Here is a 25,664-nt window from a genome sequence, read left to right on the forward strand (position 1 = left end):
AAAAAAAAAAAGAACTGTGGCATATAGATGCTGAATGAACCATACTATTTCTTTTGTTTTTGGTGCTGTTGTTTTTTCTATTTTGAGGTTTTTCATCATTGCCCTGATTTTTCTCTTATAACATGACTAATGCAGAAATAAGATTAATATTATTATTTGTGTGTGTATATATATAACCTATATCAGATTACCTGCTGTCTAGGGGAGGGGGGAGGGAGGGAAGGGAGGGAAGGGAGGGAGAAAAATCTGAAATTGGAAAGCCTGTATAAACAAAAGTTGAGAACTATCTTTACATGTAATGGGAAAAAACAATAAAATACTTTATTAATTAAAAAAAAATCATATACAACACAACTTGCTTAGCCATTCGTCAACTGAAGGGTATCTATCATTTTAACCAATCTGATAGGTATACGATGATATTTCAATGTTGTATTAATTTGCATTTCTCTCAATAATGATTTAGAGCATTTTTATATGACTATATGTAGTTTTGACTTCATCAAAAAACTGCCTGTTCATATCCTTTGACCAATGATCTCTTGTTTGTTTGTTTGTTTGTTTTAGGCAATGGGGGTTAAGTGACTTGCCCAGAGTCACACAGCTAGTAAGTGTCAAGTGTCTGAGGCCGGATTTGAACTCAGGTACTCCTGAATCCAGGGCCGGTGCTTTAACCACTGCGCCATCTAGCTGCCCCCCCAATGATCTCTTAATTCCCATATTTAAAGGTCATTTCCTTCTCAACTCCTTCCAACTTAAATCTGCTGCATTTGACATTGGCCACATTCTCTTCCTTGATATTCTTTCCTCTTTGGGTTTTTGTAACACTGCTTTCTCCTGATTCTCCTCCTATCTGTCCAACCATCTCATTTTCAGCTTCCTCTGCAGACTTATCACAAATATCATGCCCTAACTGTGGGTGTTTCCCAAAGTGCCTTCTTCTCTTCTCTCTAGGTAACTTCATCAGCTCCTATGGGTTGAAATATCTCTATGCTGGTGACTGAGGGGTGTGCTGGTAAATGTTTAACAACCAGTTCTTCCAATAAAAATGTATGCACAACACATTTTTAAGTTTAATCTTCATTATTAACATTTTCTCCATCACTCTCTTATGTGTAGACATTCAACAGAACAATAAAGTAGGTACTGATTTGTTCTGTTTCCCCATTTCTGAGGTGTAAATGTTTATACTGAAATTTTAACAATCAGCTCTTCTGTGTGAACTGGCTCCAGTATGCCCCTATGTGAATGTAGTTATGTATATATTATATATATATATATATATTCAGCTTTGGTATGTCATACATTATGTACACAATCTAATATAACACAATCTATTATACTAGATACACATATAATTTATTATACAATTACACTATATATTTTGTTAATATTATATAATAATGTATATCATACAATTTAATATACATTATATACATGCATGCATAATACCCATATCCATAGTATATGATATACTGAGGCTGGGTATATAATATGCAATGTAAATAAATGTACATAAACCAATAAACAATAAATGTATATTTAAAAATATATGTATATAACATATATGTGTTATTAGGTCTTTATCATATGATTATTATAACACACATAATGTAACAAGTATATTCTATATGTGTATATACATACATATGTGTGTATATATACATATGCACAAATATACACACACGCACACATAGATATATATAAATAAGAGAACGTATATGTGTTATATATAACAGTGGATAGAGTGCTGGGCCTAGAGTCAGAAAGACTCATCTTCATGAGTTCAAATCTGGCCTCAGGCACTTACTAGCTGTTTGAGCCTAGGCAAGTCACCTTACCCAGTTTACCTCAGTTTCATCATTTATAAAAGTGCTGGAGAAGGAAATGGCAAACCACTCCAGCATCTTTTCTTTTTTTTTTTTTCTGGGCAATGGGGGTTAAGTGACTTGCCCAGGGTCACACAGCTAGTAAGTCAAGTGTCTGAGGCCGGATTTGAACGGAGGTACTCCTGAATCCAAGGCCGGTGCTTTATCCACTGCGCTACCTAGCCGCCCCCCAGCATCTTTTCTAAGAAAACCCCAAATGGAGTCAAGAAGAATCAAGAAAATAACTGAACAAATATAGTGTATGATTGTTATCCTGTAATATGTATACAGTATATAAAATTATGATATAGTATATGTATATAATACATAGATTGTATAAGATATACTGAGTTTGTATATAGATATTATACACATATACAATATATACATAAAAACCCACATACAGGGTTCTGCTGCCAGTTCACACATAAGAGCTGATTGTTACAATTTCAGTGTGAACATGCATGTGAATGTGTGTATATATATATACATAATATAGATTTCTATCATATATGTGCATGTATGTGTATATATGTACATATAATATAACTTCAGTCAGGGTGTATGCCAAATGCCACGTGCCTTTTCCCTATTCCCCAGCAGGTTGTTAAAAAGCAGCCCTCTGGTGAAAGCTTCTGGGGCTCACAGAAAAGTGAGCTATCCGCCAAAGCTGAGCAGTCTTCTTGCCTCTCCTACTCCCTCCACATGAACCCGACCAGCCCCTGCAGCTGCTCTACTTGTAACCACTAGAGGCCGCTAGACCTACTTCCTCTCCCCGCAGCCTCGCGCGCACGCTGCGCGCTCCCGGGGAGAGCCGTCCCTGCGCGCGACAGAGAACCACAGACAGGCCTCCTTGGCTCAGACTTCAGCCCTGAGTTCAGCTCCCGTCTTCCCCTGCCAGGAGCTACGGGGTCAATTTAGGGACAAAAATCCTCTCTTCGTTTCTCTTCCGCCAGTTTCCTCTTCATCAGTACCCCGGGAGGTGGGTGTGAGTCCTGAGGTCGGACTCCTCCCCTCGGGCCCAGTGAGGTCCCGGCTCCCCCTCCTCACCTCCTCACCTCCTCACTTCCTCCTCCTCCGCCCGAATGCTGCGATGGTTGATCGGTGGAGGCCGAGAGCCCCAGGGATTGGCCGAGGTAAAGGCCCCCCCGGGTTTGGCGAGAGAAGGGCTGTCCTCGCACTCGGGACCCCGGGGCCAGGGACCGGGCTTCCCGGGCAGCGCGTGGGGCGCGCATTGGGCTGTCCGGCCCCTGGGAAAGCCCGCGACCCCACCTCCGGGGACCCCGCGAGCACGAGGGCGGCGCACATGGGTGTCCTTGTTTATGGGTCCAGCTGGTTTGCTGGGGGTGACGGGAAAAGGCGGGGGGACCGACTCCAGACCAGCTGGAATTTACGGCAGGGAGCTTTCCAACCTCCAGGCATTTGTATGACACCTGCCAGGCGCGGGCGGGGGCTGCCAATCATAAAAAGTGCAGAGGAACACCTGCCCGCCCCCGGGTCTCGAATGCATTTATGAAGTGCCTGCTGTGTGCCAGGTACTATGCCCCCTGTCAAGTATTAGCCGAAATCTCACCTGTGCAAGAAGCCTTTTCAATCCTCTTTAATACTAGTGCTTTCCTTCTGTAATTATCCATAATTTAAGGGAGGAAGGGAGGGAGCAAGCATTTATTAAGCGTCTCTTATGTGTCAGACACTGTATTAAGCACCTGTAAAGAAGAGGGGCAGGAGGAGGGAACATGCATTTATTAAGTGGCTACCATGTGCCTAGTGCTTTACAAATATAATTTCGTGATTCTCAACAACCCTAGGAGGGAAGTGCTATTATTATCCCCTTCTACAGTTGAGGAAACTGAGGCTGACTTGCCCAGGGTCACACTGTTAATGTCTAAGGTCGAATTTGAAACCAGGTCTTGTTGACTACAGGCCCAGCTCTGTATCCACTAGGATGTCGAAGCTACACACATCACTATGTATAGCTTGTTTGTATATAGTTTTTGCATGTTTTCTCCCTCGTTAGATTGTCAGCTCCTTGAGAGCAGGGACTATCTTTTTGCCTTTTTATTTTTATTTTTTTAATCCCCGGTTCTTAGTACAGTGTCTGGCATATGGTGTGTGCTTAACATATGCTTGCTTGTTCACTTGACTTGATTGCCCCCTTTGGCCCAGACACAGTTTTTTAAAGCAATGGAAATCACTCCTCCCAAAGACTTTTGAAAATGTTCTAAAAGTCAGCTGATATTTGAACAGTTTGTTGTTTGCTAATAGAACACAGCCATCTCTTGATTGAAATTGGAAGAATGGTACTTTTTTTGGGGGGGTGGCAATGAGGGTTAAGTGACTTAGCCAGGGTCACACAGGTGTCAAGTGTCTGAGTCTGGATTTGAACTCAGGTCCCCCTGAATCCAGGATTGGTGCTTTGTCCATTGTGCCACCTAGATGCCCAGGAGAATGGAACTTTTGACAAATCCGGAAATTTGGAAGAGAAATGGGTTTTGGGGAAAGAAAAGAAGTTCTTTTTTGGACAAGTTGAATTTGAGATGTCTCAAAGAAAGTACTTTATCTGAAATTCAGAACAGAAGCACTCTCTCTCTCTCTCTCTCTCTCTCCATACACACATACGTACACACATACATGCACACATATATACATACATAGTCTCCTATATATAATATTTGAACCTAAGAAAGAGGGTAGAAAGAGAAGTGAAGTGTCCCCAGGACTGAGCCTTAGAGAATGCCTGTGATTATGGGGCATGATAAGGATGATGAGCCAGAAGTAGTATGACAGGTAGAAAGAGGGGAGCTGGGAGAGTAATGTTAAGAAAACTAAAAGAGGAAAGAGTATCCAGGAGGACAGTGTGGCCAACTGTGATAACTGCAGCAGAGGGGTCAAAAAGGATGAGAACAGAGAAAACAAGTAATATAATTGGTATAAGAAATAATAATACTGGAAAAATCATCTGCTCACTGTATAGAACTGGATGACTGGTCCTTCCTAGCTACCTATTCTGGTGGAATTAAGCCCTGGAGGTATTGCCTGGGCCTATTTTCACCCAGGGCAAAGTGGTACCTTATTCTTAGGATGCTGTGGACCTCAGTTCTGATCAATTTCTAGTCTTTCAGGTTTAGCTCATTGGTTAGGTTTATAATTACACACAAACAAGACTTAAAGATCAATGGTCTTGTCCTTTGTCTATATGAACTTGGGATCACTGTGCTGTAACTAATATATACATCCCACACATATTAGTATGACTCATCCCTGATTTCATCATCAACATTTGCAAAAATAACTCATTTCTTCACAGTGTCAAAAGAGAATTTATCAACTCTTATTTTTAGGGGTAGGTAGGAAAATGTTCCCATATTGCTTTGATTTTGGTCATTTTACTAATTCATCAGTACCAGGACAGAGGATTAGGAAAGAAAAAAGAAGTAAACCTCAAAAATATCATTCTGGATTTTGATTCCTGAGTTTCTTTGTAGTTATTCTATCACGACCTATTGTTATATCTATTTGCTGGCCCATTTAAAGCAAAAAATACAGTTATTTCTGCTGTAATTTCTATTGTATGGCAATAGTAGTTTCTAAATTTTGGAAAAGAAATTTATGCACGTTTTAAATGAATGAATTCTAATTAGGTACTGTCAATATGTTTGGATAATTGCTATGAATAATTCATGCCAACAATCTTTCCTCTTATCTGAATTGAGTTGGAAGTAATAGTTGTTTATGAGATATTCAATATATAATGTCCTGACTCTTACTGATGTATTTTACTTTTGTATTTCTTTGACCACAAGATGTCTATTTCTATAACAATGAGTTCTGAAGCAGCATCCTGAGTGTAAACAGCCTTTCATGGCATAATTAATATGACTTAACTCTGTATATTTGTTATAAGATATCAAAAAATGCATTCTTTAAAGTCAGCAATCCTTCAGTTAACGTTATAGAAAATGATATACCATTTTAGAACAAGATTTCTTGTGACTTGTAACATATTGTATTCTCAGTGTCAATATTCAGGCTATACATAGTATGTCAAATGACATGTCATCCTATCTCCTTTTTTTTTTTGATTCCAAGAAGTCTCCAGTACAGACAATAGGTGAAGAGCAAACCCAGAATCCCTACACGGAACTGGTAGTCCTGAAAGCACATCATGACATTGTCCGATTTCTAGTACAATTAGATGACTACAGGTAAGAAACTTTCTCCTTTGTGTGTTGTTTACAAAGAGTTTTCAAGGAACCTATCACAAAGTACTCCAGAACTTAACCCAGCTTTTCAAAACTAAATCTCTCTTCAGATGACAGTAACATTTGAAAAGAGAATTAGACTGTTATGCAAATTTTTACTATCTAGTTTCTTCCATATTGTTATAATATTCAATTTAACAAGCATTTATAAAGTAGTTATAACCAAGTTATATACAATGTAATCTTTTTTTTTTGTTGTTGGGGCAATGGGGGTTAAATGACTTGCCCAGGGTCACACAGCTAGTAAGTGTCAAGTGTCTGAGGCTGGATTTGAACTCAGTTACTCCTGAATCCAGGGCCGGTGCTCCATCCACTGCGCCACCTAGCTGCCCCTACAATGTAATCTTTATGAATAGATTACATATTATATGGACATAACTCTCCTTTCATCATAAATGTAATGGCAGGATGATTAAACAGCTATATCCTCCTAGTTATGTGTAAGTTGCTCTTTACTTTGGGAATTTTTCTAATGTGGCCTCTCAAAAGTTCTAGAAGAGTTTTTGTTTCTTTGTTGAACTAAGTTTCCAAAGAACAATGGACCCATTGTAATGAGTGATAATTTGTAATTTGGCTGCTGGATATGAAGCAGTCAACTACATTTAGCTCCTAGTTATTAATTTCTTGAATATTTATTAAGGGTTTACCATTTGTAGAACACTCTTGCAGGTGCTGGAAAGCTAGATACAGAGTTTAAATAAGACATCTTTTTGGAGCTTACGATATGTTATTTCTAGCTACAATGTAATAGCACTTGGGGCAAGGGGGGATTTCTGATATAGTAGACAGTGAGCTCCTAAAAAGTAAGGCCTGTTTTTTTGCCTTTCTCTGGATGCCCAGTGTTTACTTAGCAAAGTGCACGGCACACAGTAGGTGCTTCAGAAGTGCTGGCTGACTGATGTATCAAATCCTACTGCAGAGTGAACTGCCTTCTCCATCATTGTATGGGGCCAGCCCTCCCTTTCCCCTTTTCCACGTGGTCTCCAGATAGCAAACATTGGGGGCTTCAGCTGTAGATCAGCTATGGCTTTATTAGATAATAACCATTTTGGAAGACAGAAATCTTTTTCCACTTTACGTTAAAACTTGAGAAGAGCGGTGGGAATATTAATAAGCCTAGGTATCTAGGGGGCCTCAGCTCCCATTACCTGGAGGGACACAGTATCACATAAAGATGCAATAGGAATGGAATCCACATCCTAGTAAACATTCCTAAGCCTTCTATGTTATTTCTATATTGGTTAATAAAGTTCTTACAATGAAGTAGGGTTCTATAACATGGCTTCTTGCATCTGGAAAGTTAGCTTTCTTTCTCATCTCTAGGGTATCACTGCTCTGCCTTTGTTTCACCTAAATGATTCAGGAAGAAACTTCCTTTCTTGAGTTCAGAGTACTGTAGTCGATCGTGTCTAAGTCTCTGTTAAGTGGTTGTCTAATATAGTGATAAATAATGTTTATGATGATGATCTGCCACTATTATGGAAGGTGTCATGTGTAGGGTCCATATAGAAGAACATCTTTCCTTATGAATGGTGAGGGACTCCAGATGTGAATGTCATTATGTTGATTTAATCAAGCTCCAGAACATTAGAGGACTTTCATGCATGCATATACAAGAGATTGCTTCAATAATCCATATCGGAAGAACTTAATAGATGAAAAATACCAATTTTCTGTATTGTGTCATGCTGCATGATGTCTGGTTCGCAGAATTAGTTCATCAGTACAGATGTTTGAGACAGAAGCTGCATGTGGAAGGTGGACATTGAGTTGGGCCCAGAAGTGAAGAAGGGAAAGGCTGAATCAGCGTTGGAAAACTGTGCAGTATTTGTAACAATACCACACTTTTGCCCTGTACGAAGATCCACCTTTTCCACACCAAGCACATGGTTTCTGAAGAGTCAAAGTTGTAGGTGGTCAAAGGGCGGGGGGGACATATCTGATGGACACAAGCGGGTTGAAGCATTTTTCCAGTGCTGACTTCTGTTCAGGAAGTCACCATTATCCAGGGGAGCACCCCCAGTGCCCTGACAGCTGCCTCTGAGGTCTTCCCACTTTTCTTAAGCTTTCATCCCTTCCAAGGTATATCTTTGGTCTCCATGTTGTTCCTCACCCATGACACATTATTTCCCAACTTTGTGCTTTTGCCCTGGCTGTCTCCCATTCCTGGAGTTCCTGCTCCCCTACCTCCATCTCTTAGTTTTTCTGGCTTCCTTTAACACAGCTTAAATTCTATCTACTTCCTTCTTCCCCCTTTGATGTTACCTTCTTCTGTCTACTTTGCATTTATCTTGTATATTCCTAGTTATTTGTGCATTTACTTCCCCATTAGAACGTGTACTTCTTGAGAGCAGGGATTATATTTTTGCCTTTCTTTCTATCACCAGTACATAAGCCAATTACATTGAGTAAGGGATTAATAAATACTTCTTGACTGTTAACGGACTGACTAACTAAAGCCCCTGTCTCCTCAGCAGCCACAGCTACTGAGGATGGGAAAAGAAAATTCTCACCACCAAAGTCCTTGACATTACCACATGTTTTGATTTCATGAATAGATATGGTTTTATCAATCAAAGTGGTACTTAGGAATATGTTTTTATTTTCCATTTATTTATTTATTTTTGGTGAGGCAGTTGGGGTTAAGTGACTTGCCCAGGGTCACACAGCTGGTAAGTGTTAAATGTCTGAGGTCGGATTTGAACTCAGGCCCTCCTGACTCCTGAGCCGGTGCTCTATCCACTGCACCATCTAGCTGTCCCAGGGGAGATGTTTTTAAATGAACCTTTTCTCCTTTCTACATTCCAGTCAAGTTGGATTACTTACTGTCTTCACCCATGGGCCTCACCCATTTGTCCTGCCTTTTTGCCCTAAGGACCACTGGACATTCCCCTCTGTCCTGCACTAAAATCTCTTCCTATTAGAACATGAGCTTCTTGGGGGCAGCTAGGTGGTGCAGTGGATAAAGCACCGGCCCTAGATTCAGGAGGACCTGAGTTCAAATCCGGCCTCAGACACTTGACACTTACTAGCTGTGTGACCCTGGGCAAGTCACTTAACCCTCATTGCCCCGCAAAAAAAATTAAAATAAATAAATAAATAAAAAAGAATGTGAGCTTTTTGAGAGCAGAGAATATCACTTCTCAATTTGTATTTCCAGCAATTAGCACAGTATTAAGCAAGTGTTTTGTTGTTGTTTAGTGGTATCTGACTCTCTGTGACCTCATTTGGGGTTTGCTTGGTAAAGATACTGGAGTGGTTTGCCTTTTCCTTCTCCAACTCATTTTATAGATGAAGAAACTGAGGCAAATAGGGTTAAATGACTTGCCCAGGGTCACTCAGGTAGTGTCTGAGGCTATATTTGAACTCAGAAAGATGAGTGTTCCTTACTCTAGGCCTTACACTTTATCCACTGTGCCACCTACCAGCTTTAAGGCAAGTGCTTAATAAATGCTTTTTCATTCATTCATTCATAAAGGCTATTAGTAAAGAAAAGAATGTGAGCTAATCATGTGGTGAGAGCAAAGGATAACAGATGGAGAGTGAGACATCTACAACATGTTAAAGACCTTGAGGAAGGTTTCTAATATGTTGAATGGATCATCAGTTGAGGATCTAAGGAAGAACACAAAGAGAAGAAATTGCACTGGATGAGAGAAGGCTAGGGTAGGTGATAATCTGCACTGTTGGAGGGAATATTCACTCCAGAGGTCACAGCTCTATTGAACTCTCACACTGTCCATTTGGATGTGGAAACCTGAGGATTTTAGATGCTGAGGAGTTGAGGCATTACAATAGTGTTCTTTTGTCTTGATGATTTGCTTAGTTGAAGAAAACTTCTTGGATCCTTGTCACGGTATTTAAGTGTATGGAATTCTATTCATTTTAGTTGCATGCTTTTGTGAAGCTTGAAAAGATGGAGGGCATTACATAATCTTCATGATTGTTATAGGCCTAAGCTTGTGGGATGGGTAGTGGACATTTTTGTAATTCATAATTGAAAGAAGAAATGGTGATGAGGTTGACACACAGGATGATCATCATTGTGTAATGTGGTCAACTATTAGTACTTTATTTCATCTATGCTTACTTTTTAATGGCCCCTAAATATAATTAAGCATTTCAATGATATAGCAGTGTTTTGCATAAATAATATGAGGACATCGATGTCAGGCCTTCTTGATCTGTGACTAGTACTATTCACCTGTGATGTACCTTTGTTTTGTAATATTCACCAGCAGAAGCAGGGCACTGAAGTTGTAATCAAGGGAGACTAGGGTTTGTCTCATCCTAGCTGGCACTTATTAAATACTTATTGACTCTCTGATCATGGGCAAGGCATTTTTATCTTTCTTAGCTTTTGTAAAAAGGAAATAATAACTGCAGCATCCACCTCATGGAGTTGTGAGGGTCAAATGAGACAAAGCTTAAAAAAAATTAGAGTATTATATAAATGTTGGCTATAAAAATGGAGCTAACATCTCCCCTCCTCCACCCCCAAAGCCTGGCTATGAAGTATGGAATAAATACAAATTTTACAAATCTGAACTCACATTAATAGAATAGATAGAAAACCACTTTAAAAGTATTATAATAAAGTGGTATTACTAATACTTAGAAATTTAATTCATTACAGATATTTTTATCTGTGAGACCCTGTTTGCCCAGGAAATTATTCCATTAAATTATATGTTTAATTAAGTGTGAAATTTTCTTGACAATCATTTGTTGTTATAGAATATTATTATAATTATATTTTTCACAAAGTACAATTTTTAGGGCATCGCCAGTGTGGCTAGCTGTTGAAAAAAAAATTCAAATATATGATAGGGAAACAGTAACAATTTCAGTCTACTTTCTAATATCTGTTAAAAAATTAATTTCTGTAGGGCTGTAAAAAGTAAATACTCATGAAGTCATGCTTGGCAGTAAGACATAGGAAAATGCGTAGCTAGTACAAATATATAATATAAGTTGCATTAAGAATTCAATGTGGTTAATCTCAGTTTAATGAAATACTTTAGAATTGTCATTCACCATCTGCACTTATTCTAGCCTCTGTATCAGGGATGTAGTTTATGCATTGTCAAACTGCAGAAAATATCTTTTGTTTGATTTTCTCAATAAAATTAGTACTGTTACACTTTTTATGTTTTTATTTAGTTTTTGTCGGCATTCGATTCTAGTTTTTGTCAGCTGTTGTAATCCAGGTTTCACGCTTCAGGTCTTTAGATAATATCATCTTATTGAGAATTTTGCAGAAGGATTTTCTTGTTTTCTCGGTGGCTCAGCTAAAATCAGTGAGTGGAAAATTTTCTCAGATTGGTTTTTGAAGATACTAAATAAATCCTGTATCAACCTAACAGACAGCTGCCTTTTTCTTCTCTTCTTTTGTATTTTTGAACATGAAGTGAGGGTCATATTGATTGGAAGATCACTAAAGAAGGCTAAGCCTCAGCAAGAGTCTTCCAAAAAATGGACTGTGCTAAAATTGCATGTAATACTCTAGCATTTGACACATTAAACTAAACTGAGTTCATAACACATTTTAAGAATAGCTTTCTTTGTTGCTCATTTGACCATTCCTTGCTCCTCCAGGAAACAGACAAGGTTATGGAGGATGGTGATCATGACTGGAAAAGAATCAGGTGACCCATGAAACACTAGACTGAAGAACAAAATGTGCCTCTAGAATGACTAGTGATTTCTGTATATTCTATGGGAGAACTTGATAAAATTGAGTGAAATTTAGTAATTCCTTTATAACGACCCTGTTTCTATCTTATAAGATACTCTCATTGTCAAGCCAGTAATAAGTGGCCTGGTTATAGTGGATCCAGAAAGAGCTAGTTAGAGGATTATGATAAAAGAGTAGCAGCAAATAGCCCACTGTTAGCCTGGGCTTATATAGTGTTCTAGATTTGGATAGTGTCAAAAGGCTTCTATAGTTTTGAATTAGTTTTGGGGGGAAGTTGTATAAACTCTATTAGGCCCCTATAGTACAGTGTGATATAATGGAAAGAGATATCTTGGGCAAGCCAGTTTATACTCTGATATCCATTTTTCTTTATAAAATGGGGGTGACATTTGGCCTGTCTGCTCCTTGGTGGATCCATGTTCCATCAGTGTTTTTTTTTCTTTCATTCAATGTGGAGGCAGTACTATAGGTTGTCTTCTTGATCTTTTAATAAGATCAAATATCTGGCATCAGGGATGAGAGAAGCATTTGTACTTTCTTGGATATTTGTTTATTCTTGATAGATGCCTGTCCTGTGTCCTTTTCTGCTTATACAAGAACTTGCTGCAGTACTTTATACTACTATTCATATATGGTAGAGACTGACTATTTAATACTCTCTCTTTTTATTATAAATAATTCTGTGATTAACAAACATGGAAGGGAATATTGTTATTAAAGTGATGGGAGTTTACAGCTATGAATCCACAAAAGAGTAAGATCTTTGAAACAAAAGAGGTTTCCAAACTGATCCATCCCAATCTCAGCAATTCTGATCCAAGCTCATTTGTCCACGATGAAGTAATATATGTGAAAATGCTTCGAAAATATAAAGCACCTTACATATGTAAGATCATATATTAGACTTTAAATTCCTCTAGAGCAACTGCCTCACTTTGTAGATAAGGAGACTAAGGTCCCAGAGTTGAAGTGACTTGTCCAAATGGCAAAACTAGGATTTGAACACAGCACATCCTCTGCTCCGTCCACTCTACAATGTTGTCTCTGATGAAGATGTTGCGGACAGTCTGAGGTATAGCTTAAGTTCTAGTGTAGTGTAAAAGAAATAATATTAATTTGGAAAGAAGACCTGAGACTCAGCCTTACTGCTTACTAGCAATGTGACCCTGGATCATTGTTTAAGTCTGTTTCCATTGTTCCAGAAGGGTCTTGAACCCATTGCCTCTGTATTTTTTTTTCCTATGCTAGTGTGTGATGTTGGTTTTTTCTTTTTTTGTTTCCTAGGTTAAGAATTTAGGGTGGTGGTTTTTGTTGTTCTAGTTGTTTTTGGTGGTTGTGATTATTTGATGTGGGAGCAGGTGAGGGGAATTGAAGGATAATTGCTACTTGCTAAAAGGACAAAAATGTCAGGAACTTAAGTTTTCCTTTTCCTACTCATAAGAAAAGAGCGTATAATCAGATTCTTTCTAGGGAGTTACTGAAAGGCATGCCCTGGAAAGCAATTAACATTCAGAACTATTTATTGTATATAGCTCATTGTAACCAGATTAGTAAAATGCTGTTTTGTTGGGTCCTCCATTGGGGCATAGAAATAACTTTGTTATACAGAATCTTTTACTATATTATTATTTTACACTTATTTTCCCTAGGTTTAATCTCAGTGATAGTATTTATTTTCTTTTATTATATGAATAAAAACAAGATGGCATAAAGATGGATGGATGAGTTAGTAGCACTTATGAATACAGAAAATAATTTAGAGTGACCTTAATAAATTTGATCAGTAGTTTTGTTTTTGTTTACTTTTTGGGTGGGGCAGTGAGGGTTAAGTGACTTGCCTAGGGTCACACAGTTAGTTGTGTCAAGTGTCTAAATCCAGATTTGAACTCAGATCCTCCTGAATCCAGGGCCGGTGCTTTATCCACTCTGCCACCTAGCTGCCGCAACTATCTAGCTTTGGGCACATTTTTTAGAATTATGTAGGTAAATTATACTTATTTGTTTATTTTCTGAAGAATTTGTGATTACTTCTGTAAACAACACTGTGAAGTGAAATGATTAGACTACATGATCTGGGAAGTCTCTTTTAGCTCTACAGTTCTTATTCTGTGAATCTAATAATTTTCCTTTGATGAAATGATGAGAATTAAGGGAAAAGAGGATTTCACAACCAAATTTTGTCTTAATTTCAAATTTTTGAAGCTTAATATTGATATTTCATAATCCTTAAAACGTACCCCATTTTACTGAAAAGCCCTCCCAGTAGGCACATAGAAATTTCTAAATAGAACTTTTTTAAAATGCAGCTTTAAAAATTAATCTATATTCAGTTTTAAACAAAGGAAATGGAAAATGTTAATTGTGAAATAATATGAAAGTATTTCTTTAATGAAGCTGTTTAAATGTGTTTTAATTCCTCTTAGGAATCAGTGAATTTACATTTGTGAAGAGATATTATCAATTATTATAAACAGTAACTATTTCTCTTCACAAACAAAAATTGATTATCATGAACACTACAAGCAGCATGGTGTGGTGGATAGAATGTGGGCCTTGGAGACAGAAAACCCTGGGCTCCTGGCCTGTCTCAGAAATGTACTGAGTGACCACCGACAAAATCAATTAACTTCTAAGTGTCCCAAGCACTAAGACTTCTCTAAAATGTTAAGGGGTGTTAAGAGGTCTTTTTGAGTCGCTGTAATTTCCAGAAACACTGAATCTAGGGAATGCAGCAGGCCCTGAATGTGTCAAGGAACAAGCTCCTCCTGAGCTGACATAATTTGTCCCAAGATAGACTCCCTGTGTGTGTCCTTGGGAGGCAAGACAGGTGCCAGCCCTCTGTGCCAGGCTGGGACACTGCTTGTGCAGCTGGGGTCCTTTGCAGATAAGCAGACCCCCCCCCCTTATAAAAAAGCAAATGGCAAGAGAGCAAACTTATCAGGGATTTAATTTAAAATTTCCAGGACATGTTTTGGTGGGGTCAGTGCACCTTACAAAACCTGCTCCAGCGGTCTTGTGATGCCTCATTTATAAAATCTTCTACCCAGTTTTGAAAGGCTCTGTACAATTTTGCTTCACTTTCTCCAGCTCTTATTTCCCACGATGCTCTCCAGCAGCTGGGCTTTGAAGCCAGGAAAACATGGGTTCAACTTCTGCCTCTTATACATACCAACTCTATGACCCTAATCAAGTCATTTAGCTTTTCAGTGCTCTAGGCTAGTGGTATCCAATTCAAAGAGAACTGGGAGTCACTAATCCATACATAGGGGCAGCTAGTTGGTACAGTGGATAGAATGGCGACTCAGGAGCCAGGAAGACTCATCTTTGTGAGTTCAGATCCAGCCTCAGACCCGTCCTAGCTGTGTGATCTTGGGCAAGTCACCCCAGTATCTCTACTAAGAAAACCCAAGATGATGTCCTGAAGACTTAGACTTGACTGGAAAATGATGGAATAACATAAGGATATGTGGCTGCAAGTTGACCTAGTTTTTAAATGCTGTATTATCTGTTTTATTGTATATTTATTTTGTTAAACATTTACCAGTTAAATTTTAATCTGGGCCTGGCAGCACTCAGGGATGTTGCCACCCATTTGCCACTTCTGCTTTTGGCAACTCTCTATAAGACGACAAATTTCATGAAAAGGCATCTGTCTGTATTGGTGGAAGGAGTTTCCTCATCTGGTTGTTCTCTCCCTCTAACACACTCTCTCCTTCCTCACTGTTTTCACTTTCATGCCTTGACTTATTCTAGACAGCTTCCTGAATGCCCACTCCTTACCATATCATACCATATCAGAATTCTATCCATTCTTCAAGGCCCACTGAGATGCTACGTCTTCTAAGGACCTTTTTCCAGCCGGGCTAACATCTCTGTTTAGATCTCTTGTTCTCTGTCTAGCTAGTATCATATGGTTTAGCCTGAAATATACCCCTCCTCTCTTCTTGCCCCATAGTATGCCTCTTTCTTCAAAGTGAAGCTCAGATACCTCCCTCTACGTGAAAACTTCCTTGATGCTCCCACCTGTTAGTGTCCTCTCAAACCGCTTTGTAATGAAGCACTTTGTGTTGATTTGTATTTTCTTTATTTTTTCCTATATCTACTTATTTTATAAATACCCATTTTCTCCACCATTAGAATGTTAGTTCCTTGAAAGTAGGAACTGTGATTCTTTGTATTTATACTGCCAGTGTTTAAGCACAGTACCTGGAAGATAATAAGAGTTTAATAAATACTTCTTACTACTAGCACTTGTTTTTTACCTGTCTTATTTATATTGGAAGCTAAGTTGAAAGTACTTGAGGTCTGGTGCCTCTTTCACCCAACTCTAACTTGGAACACATTGGCCACTCAGCTTGAGTGAGCATTGCCTGATTCCTTCAACCATTTACACTTTCTTTGTCTTTAGCTCTTCACCTTGAGGTGCACTACAGGTTTCTCAGTTAATGTGTTTTCTGATTAACCCCAAGTTAGCCAGAAAATTAAATTGTCTGAAATAGTCCATTAAGAATTTCAGTTAATGGAAGCTTTTCTATATTTTTATATAAATGCTATAGTCACAGTCATGATATCTGGAGGGGGAAAATGAGAATGAGGGAGAAATTAGGTAATTGAATTGTTGTTTTTTTTAAAAACCAGTTAATGCTTTATTTGTTAGAGATTCTTATCTTGGAGGATAATTTCACAAAAATGAAATTCTTGTCTAGAATTCAAGCTGTGTTGGTTTGGAAAGCCTGCTTTTGGTGACCAAATGACAGACTCATCTTTATTTAGCTCTCAGTTTCTATATAAACTCAAGTGCTCTTTTTCTTAGCTATTTTATACCTCTTTGAAAATAACCTTCTTCATGTATGTGGCCCTTTTAATCCCAAAGTGATCTCTGCTTTTCAGATCATTACTTTGGAAAAATAATACAAGAAACTGAATAAATTTGAAAATGTCACAGGCAAAATATAATTAGAATGAACATCATAAAATGTACCATTTGTCTTGTTAGTGTGAGTTTTATTATAATGGTTATGCTATTAGAAATCTCATTCATAGTCTATAGGAACTAGATATAAAACAGAGCTAATGCTTGGTATCTCTGTAATTGGAGTTAGTAAGTGAAACTTGTCTAGATCCTAGAAGCAGAAGAAAGGACGGTTTACTTACTGTTTTCTCCTTTTTCTCCTTCTCTTAGCTCCTGGTGGTAGGTTAGACTTTTAAATGAATATTTCTATATATCAGTTTTAAGAATAACTCTACTCCCCGCCTTCACTGTGTTCCCCACCCCAAACTTTTGATACAAGTTAGCCAGAAGTATTGGATACAAGGATAAACCCAAGAAGTGGCTTAGTTTATGATTAAATTAAAGTCTGGATGAAAAAAATGTTAGTCCTAGAGCATATAGTGTATTAGGGAAAAGGAAAGCCCTAAATTATGAAGTGAAGTTGCACCTAATAAATTTAAAACTAGAGCCATCCACCCATGAAAGTGATCCAATTCACATCTCCATTTTATCTTTTAACCTCTTTTTGCACAAACACACATTTAAGATAAAAAAATTTAAAATTGGATTTTTGAAAAATTTTCAAATTACTATTTTATAACATTTTTTTCGTTAACTATACCATATTTCAACTGCAGTGTGGGGCAAGTAGGCTTTTGTGTGTTAAATTGGGAAATTAGTCATGGCTTTTATAACATTATTTTACTGGGAAATAGATTCTTAATTCCAAATAGCTTGCATATTTTAAAAATGTGTTTTTATTACAAACTTAAGAACAATCTCAACAAAATAAATCTAAGGGGGAAAGCCCAAATAAATCCCAATAAACTCATATTATTAGAACTCTTGGCTTTTAAAAAGAACACAGAATTTAAAAAACCAATATTAGTGACTTTTTTCTGTTTCCTTCTAATCTGTTTTCTCTCTGTGTACTCCTGTAGCTTTATTAGATTTAAAAATAAAATGTAGTGTGCTATTCCTCCAGTTTTGCTTTTCGAACTTTGCATTATTTTGTATCAGTAGTTAAATGCATCTGTTATCTCATAAATGTGAGTGAGTGCCTTTGTGGTGTTCCTGTCTATGTCTTCCCATAACTCTTCCAAGAGGGGTCCATCTCACGTGCTGGAAGCCTTCCTCCAAGTCTTTTGATGTTATATCCATACTGGTACAGCGTAGATCTAGCCATCTGTAACTTCTTATTTTCATGACATGATTGGCCTACCTCCTTTTATGACCATATATCTCTTGGATGATATTTTCTAATGACAGAAGTTTTTGAGCTTTCATGTACTACAAGTTGTCCTGATGTTTCTGTAGGATTCTTTATTTGTGAAAGAATTTTAAAGTTGAGGCTTTAATATGTACTTGACTAAAATCTGGAGAGATTAATAAGTAAAGTTCATTACGTTCTTATTGTTTGAGGAATAATAGGAATAAAACGAATAGCAGAAACCCATAGCTAACTTAAAACTCTAATTTTAGTCATTAATTCAAACCTTTTCTCTGGCTAAATAGTGTTCCTAGTAGTAAGCAGAATTGTACAGATTTTTTTTTCACTTCTCTCTTCTTTTAGTAACTTCTCTAAAAGAGATACTAAGAACAACTGTGGGATCTAAAAAAATCTACCAGCTTATTGACCCTTGGATAATTTCTTAAAAGATTGTCTTGAATACCATGCATTACTTTTGAGTATCATTTAAATTTATTTTTTGTTCACTACTAAATGAATTAAAGGTTGATATCTCATTTCCAAACTTGAAATCATTTAATCATCACTTATTGTAAACTTCAGAAATTAAGACAGTATGGAACAATAATGAAAATTTTCAAATCAAGATAGGAAAAAAAATGTGTGCTTCTTTTAAAACTGTAGTTTTTTGAAAGGGACAAAAGAAGTTAAAAAAATTTCAATAATCAATGGCAATGAAAGAAAATTTTAGGCGATAGAAACCTGCCTTCTTTCTCATCACCATAGAAACAAAAATCAGTAGATCCAGAAACAGTTAAGGATTCACTTTAGTATTTAAAAAATACTCAAAGTATCACTTCACAGTTATTTTCCCACAAAACATAAAACTTATAAATTATGAAAAGTTATATTTTTATTATTCCTTATTGTTGAAATCATAATTTTTAAATCCCCCAAATAATTCTCATGCCATATGGTTAAAAATGAGAACAGAATGGCCTGAGAAGTTGGTGAAAATGTATTCTTTTGTGCAGTGAATACTTACCTAAGAGTTGTCATTAAGGCCCTTTCTAGAGTCATAGAATTGTAGAGAGGAAAGTGACCTTGGAGCACTTCTATCTAGAGATGTTATTTTTTCATCTTAGACTTCATGAGATTAAGGGCCATAGCTCTTCCAAACTTTAACCATGCTCTCCATCTCCCCATAGCAGTGAGTGACCACTCCATTTGTACTTAGTACATTGAATTTAGCAGTTCTATCTTCATTATGTCATTAATGACAGGCTCTGACCATTTGTGGGACTAGTCTTGAGCTTTGTTCATTTGGATTTGCTAAACTGTAACTTTCCCAAGTTTCCTTTTAGCTATGCCCCCCCCCACCATTAGTATTTCCTCACCCATGTATGTTTTCTTTTTTGGGGGGGCTTGTAGGGCAATGGGGGTTAAGTGACTTTCCCAGAGTCACACAGCTAGTGTCAACTGTCTTAGTCCGGATTTGAACTCAGGTCCTCCTGAATCCAGGGCTGGTGCTTTAACCACTGCACCACCTAGCTACCCCAATATAGAAAGCATATGCTTTCTGTGAAAGGGCACAATGATCATATATTCCTTTTTGTATAAATATTAGAAAATGTTAACGAAACACCTTAATCTATGCATAATGAAACATACCTATACAGTAAATCTAATTGTGCCAGTGGTTCAGTTCAAGAAACCAGTTTTGTTTGTTTTTTGGTTTTTTTTTTTTGGTGAGGCAATTGGGGTTAAGTGACTTGCCCAGGGTCACACAGCTAGTAAGTGTTAAGTGTCTGAGGCCGGATTTGAACTCAGGTACTCCTGAATACAGGGCCGGCGCTCTACCCACTGCGCCATCTAGCTGCCCCTCAAGAAACCAGTTTTAAGCATCTACCCTGAGCTGGCTGATCTTTGTGCTGAGTTTTGGAGGAGGTAGAAGGTTAGATAAGATGCAGTCCTTGTGGAGGCAACATAGAATCAGAAGACCCAGGCTTAAGTCTCAGCTCATCAACTACTATCTGTGTCATCTTGAGGCTGATGATTTCCCTATTTGGGGCCTTGAATTCCTGATATGTAAATATGATGGAGTTGGCTTAGATCTCTAAGATATCTTCTACAATGCTAAAGGTGATGATTCTGTGTCCCCTCATGGAACTTAAAATCTAGTCAAGGGATATTGTAAGATGCAAATAACTATAATGCAAAACCATGTTTTAAGTTCCTGAGAGGGCTATACTATCCAATACTATGTTAGGTCTGAAAGGAGAGAGACCATTATTAATAAACTTATTAGATTTTAAGTTCCATCAGAGTGAGTCCTGTGTCAGATCTTTTTATCTCCAACACTTGGCACAGAACCTTGTGTGTTTAAGAAGCTGTCAAGATCTTCAGACTTTTAAAATCTTTTTGGACCCTAACACTCATTCAGTTTGTTAGCTACCCAGTTTTGTGTCACCTGTGAATTTGATAAAACAGGACACATCATTGATGAACATGTTAAACCCTACATAGTCAAGCATATATCCATGGGGTACTGTAGTAGAAACTTCCCACCAAATTGACCTCCAGCCATCAATGACTACCCTTTGAGTCCATCCTCCCAATTTTGAATCCACTTAACTGTACTATCAATTAACCTTTCTCTTTCCAATTTGTCTATAAGAATAGCATGAAAGACTTTGTGAAATTCTTTGCCAAAATCTAAGCTACCCATCTCTTAACAAAGAGATGATGGACTCAAAGCATGGAATGAGACTAGCATTTTTTGTTCTTTTTTTTTTTTTTTTTGGATTTGAATAGAATTTTATTTTCCAAAATATATGTAAAAACAAAATTTTAACATCAATTTTTAAAAAACTTTATGTTCCAATTTCTCTTGCCTCCTGCATTCCCACCCCCCACCCACAAGAACTCAACAATTCAAAAGGCTAATGAGGGAATTTGCTTCCCTTAATTAGGCATACTTGTAAAAGTTTCCTCCCTCCTTCTCTCCCTCCCCCCCTCCCTCCTTCACTACTTCCCTCCTTTCCTTCTTTCCTTCCTTTCTCCCTTCTATCTTTCTTGGTTGTTTACTTGAGGAATGGGAGTGAGCATTTATTAATTGAAAAAAAATTAAAGAAAGGAAATAAATTATCTCTTGATACCACAAAAGACATGCTACTCAATATTATGACTTTTCACATTGTCAATTAAAGGACATGCACAGCTATGTAAAACACCAAAATAAATTGCTAAAATCTAATTAAATTATATCTGTAGCATTCCCCTGACCTAATTGTGTAGTGGATGCAATTTTTTTTTTTAAAGAGACTATCGTAATAACTTAATTGATCTCCTTGCCTCAAGTCTCTTCCCTTCTCCAATCTATCCTTCAAACAGCTGCCAAATTAATTTTCCTAAAGAGCAAATCTGACCGCGTCACTCCCCTAGTTGAGAAACTCCACTTGTTCCCTGTTACCTACAGAGTCAAATATAAATTCCTCTGCCTGACATTTAAAGCCTGTCACAACTTGGCTCCAACCTTCCTTTTGTCTTAGTTTCCCCAGGACTTATGATAGTGCCTGACACACTGTAGTAAACACTTTTTGATTGAGGAAATTAAGTTAATCTGGGAAAACCTGTTTTTGACAAAGCCAAGCTGGCTCTTTGTAATCACTTGTCTTTTTCTAGATGTCCAGCAAGTATCCATGTAACAATATATTCTTTAATTTTGCCAGGAATTTAAGTTTAGCTTATAGATTCTAGTTTATAAAGTCCACTCTTCTGTTAATTTTTTTTTATTGAAAATTGGAACAATACTTATCCTTTCCTGGCTCTATAGCACCTTTCCCATTTTTCATCATCTTCCAGAGATCACTGATGGTGGTTCAGCAATCTGCATTAGTGACTATCTACATTGTCTGGGCCTGATGACTTGAGCTCCTTAAGGACAGCTGGATGCTTCCTGACACTCTCCCGGATTGTCTGGGGTTTCATTTTCCTATTGATTGCTTTTGTATTGCAAAAATAAATGTTGAATCCAGTTGAATTTCTGAGTTGGAGAATTGCAGAAGACTTCCTGGCGGAGGTGATTTTTTAAAAATTAATTTTTTTTTCAATCAGCAAAAATCTATCATTTCTCCCTTTCCCCATAAAGTTGAGAGTAAAAGAAAAACAAAATTCCCATTAAAAACGTGTATAGTCAGACAAAATATTTTTGTACTGATCATGTCCCAAAGAAAAAAATTATGTGTGCATGTATGTGTGAGCGTGAGTATGTGTGTATGCATGTCTGTGTCTTATTCTCCGTTCTGTATCACCTCTCTATCAGAAACTAGGTAGTGTCATGGGGGAAATAGGTTGTGGGGGTCCTTAGGTATTCCTCTGTAAAAAATTACACTCTTCCTCATTGCCTGCCCAAAAAACCCAACCAACCAACCAACCAAACAAACAAAACCAAGAATTACACTCTTGCACACAGTCTAATTAGAATTCAAATGGTCTTTTATTTGGCCAGTAGAGAAAGTGATGGAGAGGGAAGTTGAAGACTTTGCCTCAAGGGGAGGAGATGGCTTAGAGACATCTTTCTCCTCTAACAGAAGAAAGGCCAAAGCTTTTATAGAGGAGAGATGGGCTGACTACCTGACGATGGAAAGTTCCTTTTGGGGGGCAGGGTGGAGAAAGATTCTTGAGAGCCAGGGGGATTTTCTTTTTTTTTTTAGAATGATAGTCCTGACCTCTAGAGTTATCTCTGTCTCCTAGCTCAGGTAGTAGCCCTGCCTAACTTACTTTCCTGCTATAGAATTTTATCTTCCCTATTTCTTTTCTAAGACCCCCTTTGTTATACTCCTGACTTGTTTTCTTCCATCCATCTGTATATGCTCTCAGAGAAGGAACACAATGATCACATAAATCTTTTTATATAAATACTGGAAAATGCAATAAATCTAGTCATGTCAGTGGTTCCGTTGAAGAAATGATTTTTAAACAACCAGTGTGAGCAGAGCACTTTGCTGAGTGTTGGGGGAGATAGAAGGTTTACGTAAGATACTTCTTTTACCTCTCCTTTTTCCTTTCCTGTTCTAGTCACAATTAAATAAATACCCAAATTAATAATTCACTGTTACTCGAAAAGGTATGTCAGTCTCTTCCCCTATAATTCTCCCATTCCCCATTCACTTTCTAAGCTATAAACTTTAGCTGCTACCACTCCCCTACTCCGTATTAGGATGGACTCTCCTTGAGGATTTGGACTGTGTTAGCTTTTGCTTTAGTATTGTATACCCAGTGCTTAGCCAGTATTAATTACTCAACAAATCCCTTTTTCATTCATTCTGTAACTCATAATCCTACACAACAGGCCCTTTCCATAGACTCTATTCACCTACAAGATATTCTTTGTCACTGAAAGAAAAGATTGAGTCCTTTATGAAGCATGTCAGTGAGAGGGGAAGAAGAAGTGAGCGCTGAGGAGCTGGTTGAGCACATCTCGCTTTTTTACAATTGCTTCAGAGTTTCCTCTTACCACTAAACCCCTTGATTACTCAAGAAAGCAGCAATATCCTGAACGATCCAGGAGCTAGATAGAGGGAGTAAAGGAATAGGAATGGTTTCAAACAATTAGATTTTTAAAAATCTTTGCATAAAACGAATAGAAATAATGAGTTTATTCAGACACTACTTCTTTCCCCTATTGGGAAATTAATTCATAACAGAAGAACTGGGCACTGGCTCCGTTTCATCTCATTGCAGACAGATTTCATAGAATAATAGAATTCTAGAGCACAAAGGGACCTTAGTCCAACCCTTCGATTTATATTTTTAGCAATGTGTTCATTATAACCATATTTATTCTACTACAAGACAATTAGTTATGATGGAATTTTATCTGTACTTGAGAATCTTAGCGAATCAAAATATCATTAATAGGGGTTGAGGAGGCTTAGTAACTCCAGCAATTATGTGATAATAGATACACCCTTTACACTTATCACTTATGACCTTGTCTTCATTTTTTCTCTTCCTTCAACAGATTTGCATCGGCTGGAGATGATGGAATTGTGTTTTTATGGAATGCTCAGGTATGTGCTGGTTTTAAACGGCTTATATAATAACAATGGAACTATATACATGACTCAAATTATGTTCACTACATGCTTTTCTGCATTCAGATATTAAACTGTTGATATTATTGTACTTACCCATAACAAAGAAATGATTATAAAAATATAAAGGAAAAATAGCTCAAACATTTTCCCACATTGGTTTAGGCTTGTTGACTATAAAACTCTCTAAGAACAAATACCATTCACCAATGGCAGCAGTTCTTCTATGTCTTATAGTCTTGAAGAGTCTTCAACAGAGATATTAAGTGCCTTGCTTATGGTCCAACAGCTAATGTGTCAGAGGTAGAATTGAAACCCAGGTCTTCTTGACTCCAAGGAAGACTCTCTATTCACTATACCACCCTGCCTCTATATATTTCTTCTCCTAATGTACAAGAAATATAAAAAGTAAAAGAAGTCAAACTTTCTCTTACTCTTTGAGGCAATGAAATATAGATGAACAGCTCCTGGAATGTTTTACATTTGACTTTTTGGAAACTGAAATGAAATTGACAAATGTTTTGAAAAGCAGGAGAGAACTATAAAATAATGAAAAGTATAGAGACTTTGCAAGTGTATACATAACCTTTTATAAGCAAGATTTATAGTGATTGCTAAGAACAATCTGACAACATGTAGCAATATTGTTGGTGTAAGAATGATAATCTTAATCCTTCATCTGACTTATTCTAATTCTGAAACTTTTCTAGTAGAACTGTAAATTTAAAACATTGAAATCTAGAAGTGGTTTCCTTTAGTGTAATCAGGAAGATAGTTTTTCTTCCACCTTGCAAAACTGTGCCTCTCCATTACGTTGATTTCTAAAGTCAGAGTGGTGCTCTCTCTGATGGCACTGAACTTTACTAGTTTGACAGTCGAGTATTATTATTGGCAGTTCTGTTAATTGAAATCCATTGTGGCCCCAGTCTTTCAGACCACTGATTTGTGGTTTCTCTTGTCACTGCTTCTCCACCAGGCATTTAAGCACACATTTCATCATACTTTATATAGCCACATTTTATGGCAAAAAGTCACCTTTTTTAATCTTGGAGAAGTCATGTATTTCATATAAGTGCTGTCCAGTTGCCCAAACTGTGAGGGAAACAGCTTAAGCTTATTGGGTATGTTCTTTTACTTAGAAAGGCCTTAGTGACACATAATATCCTGTTTTGGCCTTATTTAAAAACAGTATTAAAGTGTTTTCAGTGTAGTATTGAGGTTTCCCTGGATTCTTGAAGGCTGTGCCTCTAAGGTAACTTTGACATGACCTACCCAGTTGGAAAGGTTGTTGATTGGGGCTGTGGTAGCTGACAGATGAAATGACTAAGGAAACAAAGTTTCAATCTTCCAAGCATATTGATTTATTAAGCAATGCATGGTGACATGTTGGTGACAAAGCATGTCTTTATCAACCATCATCACCAGGTTTGCCAAATGGTGATGTACTTTGGACCATCACAGCTCTTGATGATCATGTACTCATAGAGGGGTTGTGGTGTGTCTCCTGTGAGAAGTACCAACATCATTGAAATCACAGATATTTGAAGGATTTTTGATAA

General features: G+C 37.5%; 1 protein-coding gene across 2 annotated transcripts in view; it reads left to right on the forward strand.

Moving 5' to 3' along the window:
• The first annotated feature begins 2,687 nt into the window (after nucleotides 1–2,687).
• Nucleotides 2,688–25,664, forward strand: part of WDR41 (WD repeat domain 41) — a 65,928-nt gene continuing 42,951 nt past the window's right edge. The window contains exons 1-3 of one of the 2 annotated variants that reach the window (XM_044003551.1): nucleotides 2,688–3,004; nucleotides 5,958–6,073; nucleotides 24,033–24,081. In XM_044003551.1, the coding sequence (XP_043859486.1) occupies nucleotides 2,954–3,004; nucleotides 5,958–6,073; nucleotides 24,033–24,081 (216 nt within the window). In that variant the 5' untranslated portion in view covers nucleotides 2,688–2,953. The remainder of the gene's footprint in view (nucleotides 3,005–5,957; nucleotides 6,074–24,032; nucleotides 24,082–25,664) is intronic. The other variant, XM_044003558.1, reaches the window with a different exon arrangement.

This window comes from Dromiciops gliroides, chromosome 1 (assembly GCF_019393635.1).
Source record: "Dromiciops gliroides isolate mDroGli1 chromosome 1, mDroGli1.pri, whole genome shotgun sequence".
NCBI classification, from domain to species: domain Eukaryota; kingdom Metazoa; phylum Chordata; class Mammalia; order Microbiotheria; family Microbiotheriidae; genus Dromiciops; species Dromiciops gliroides.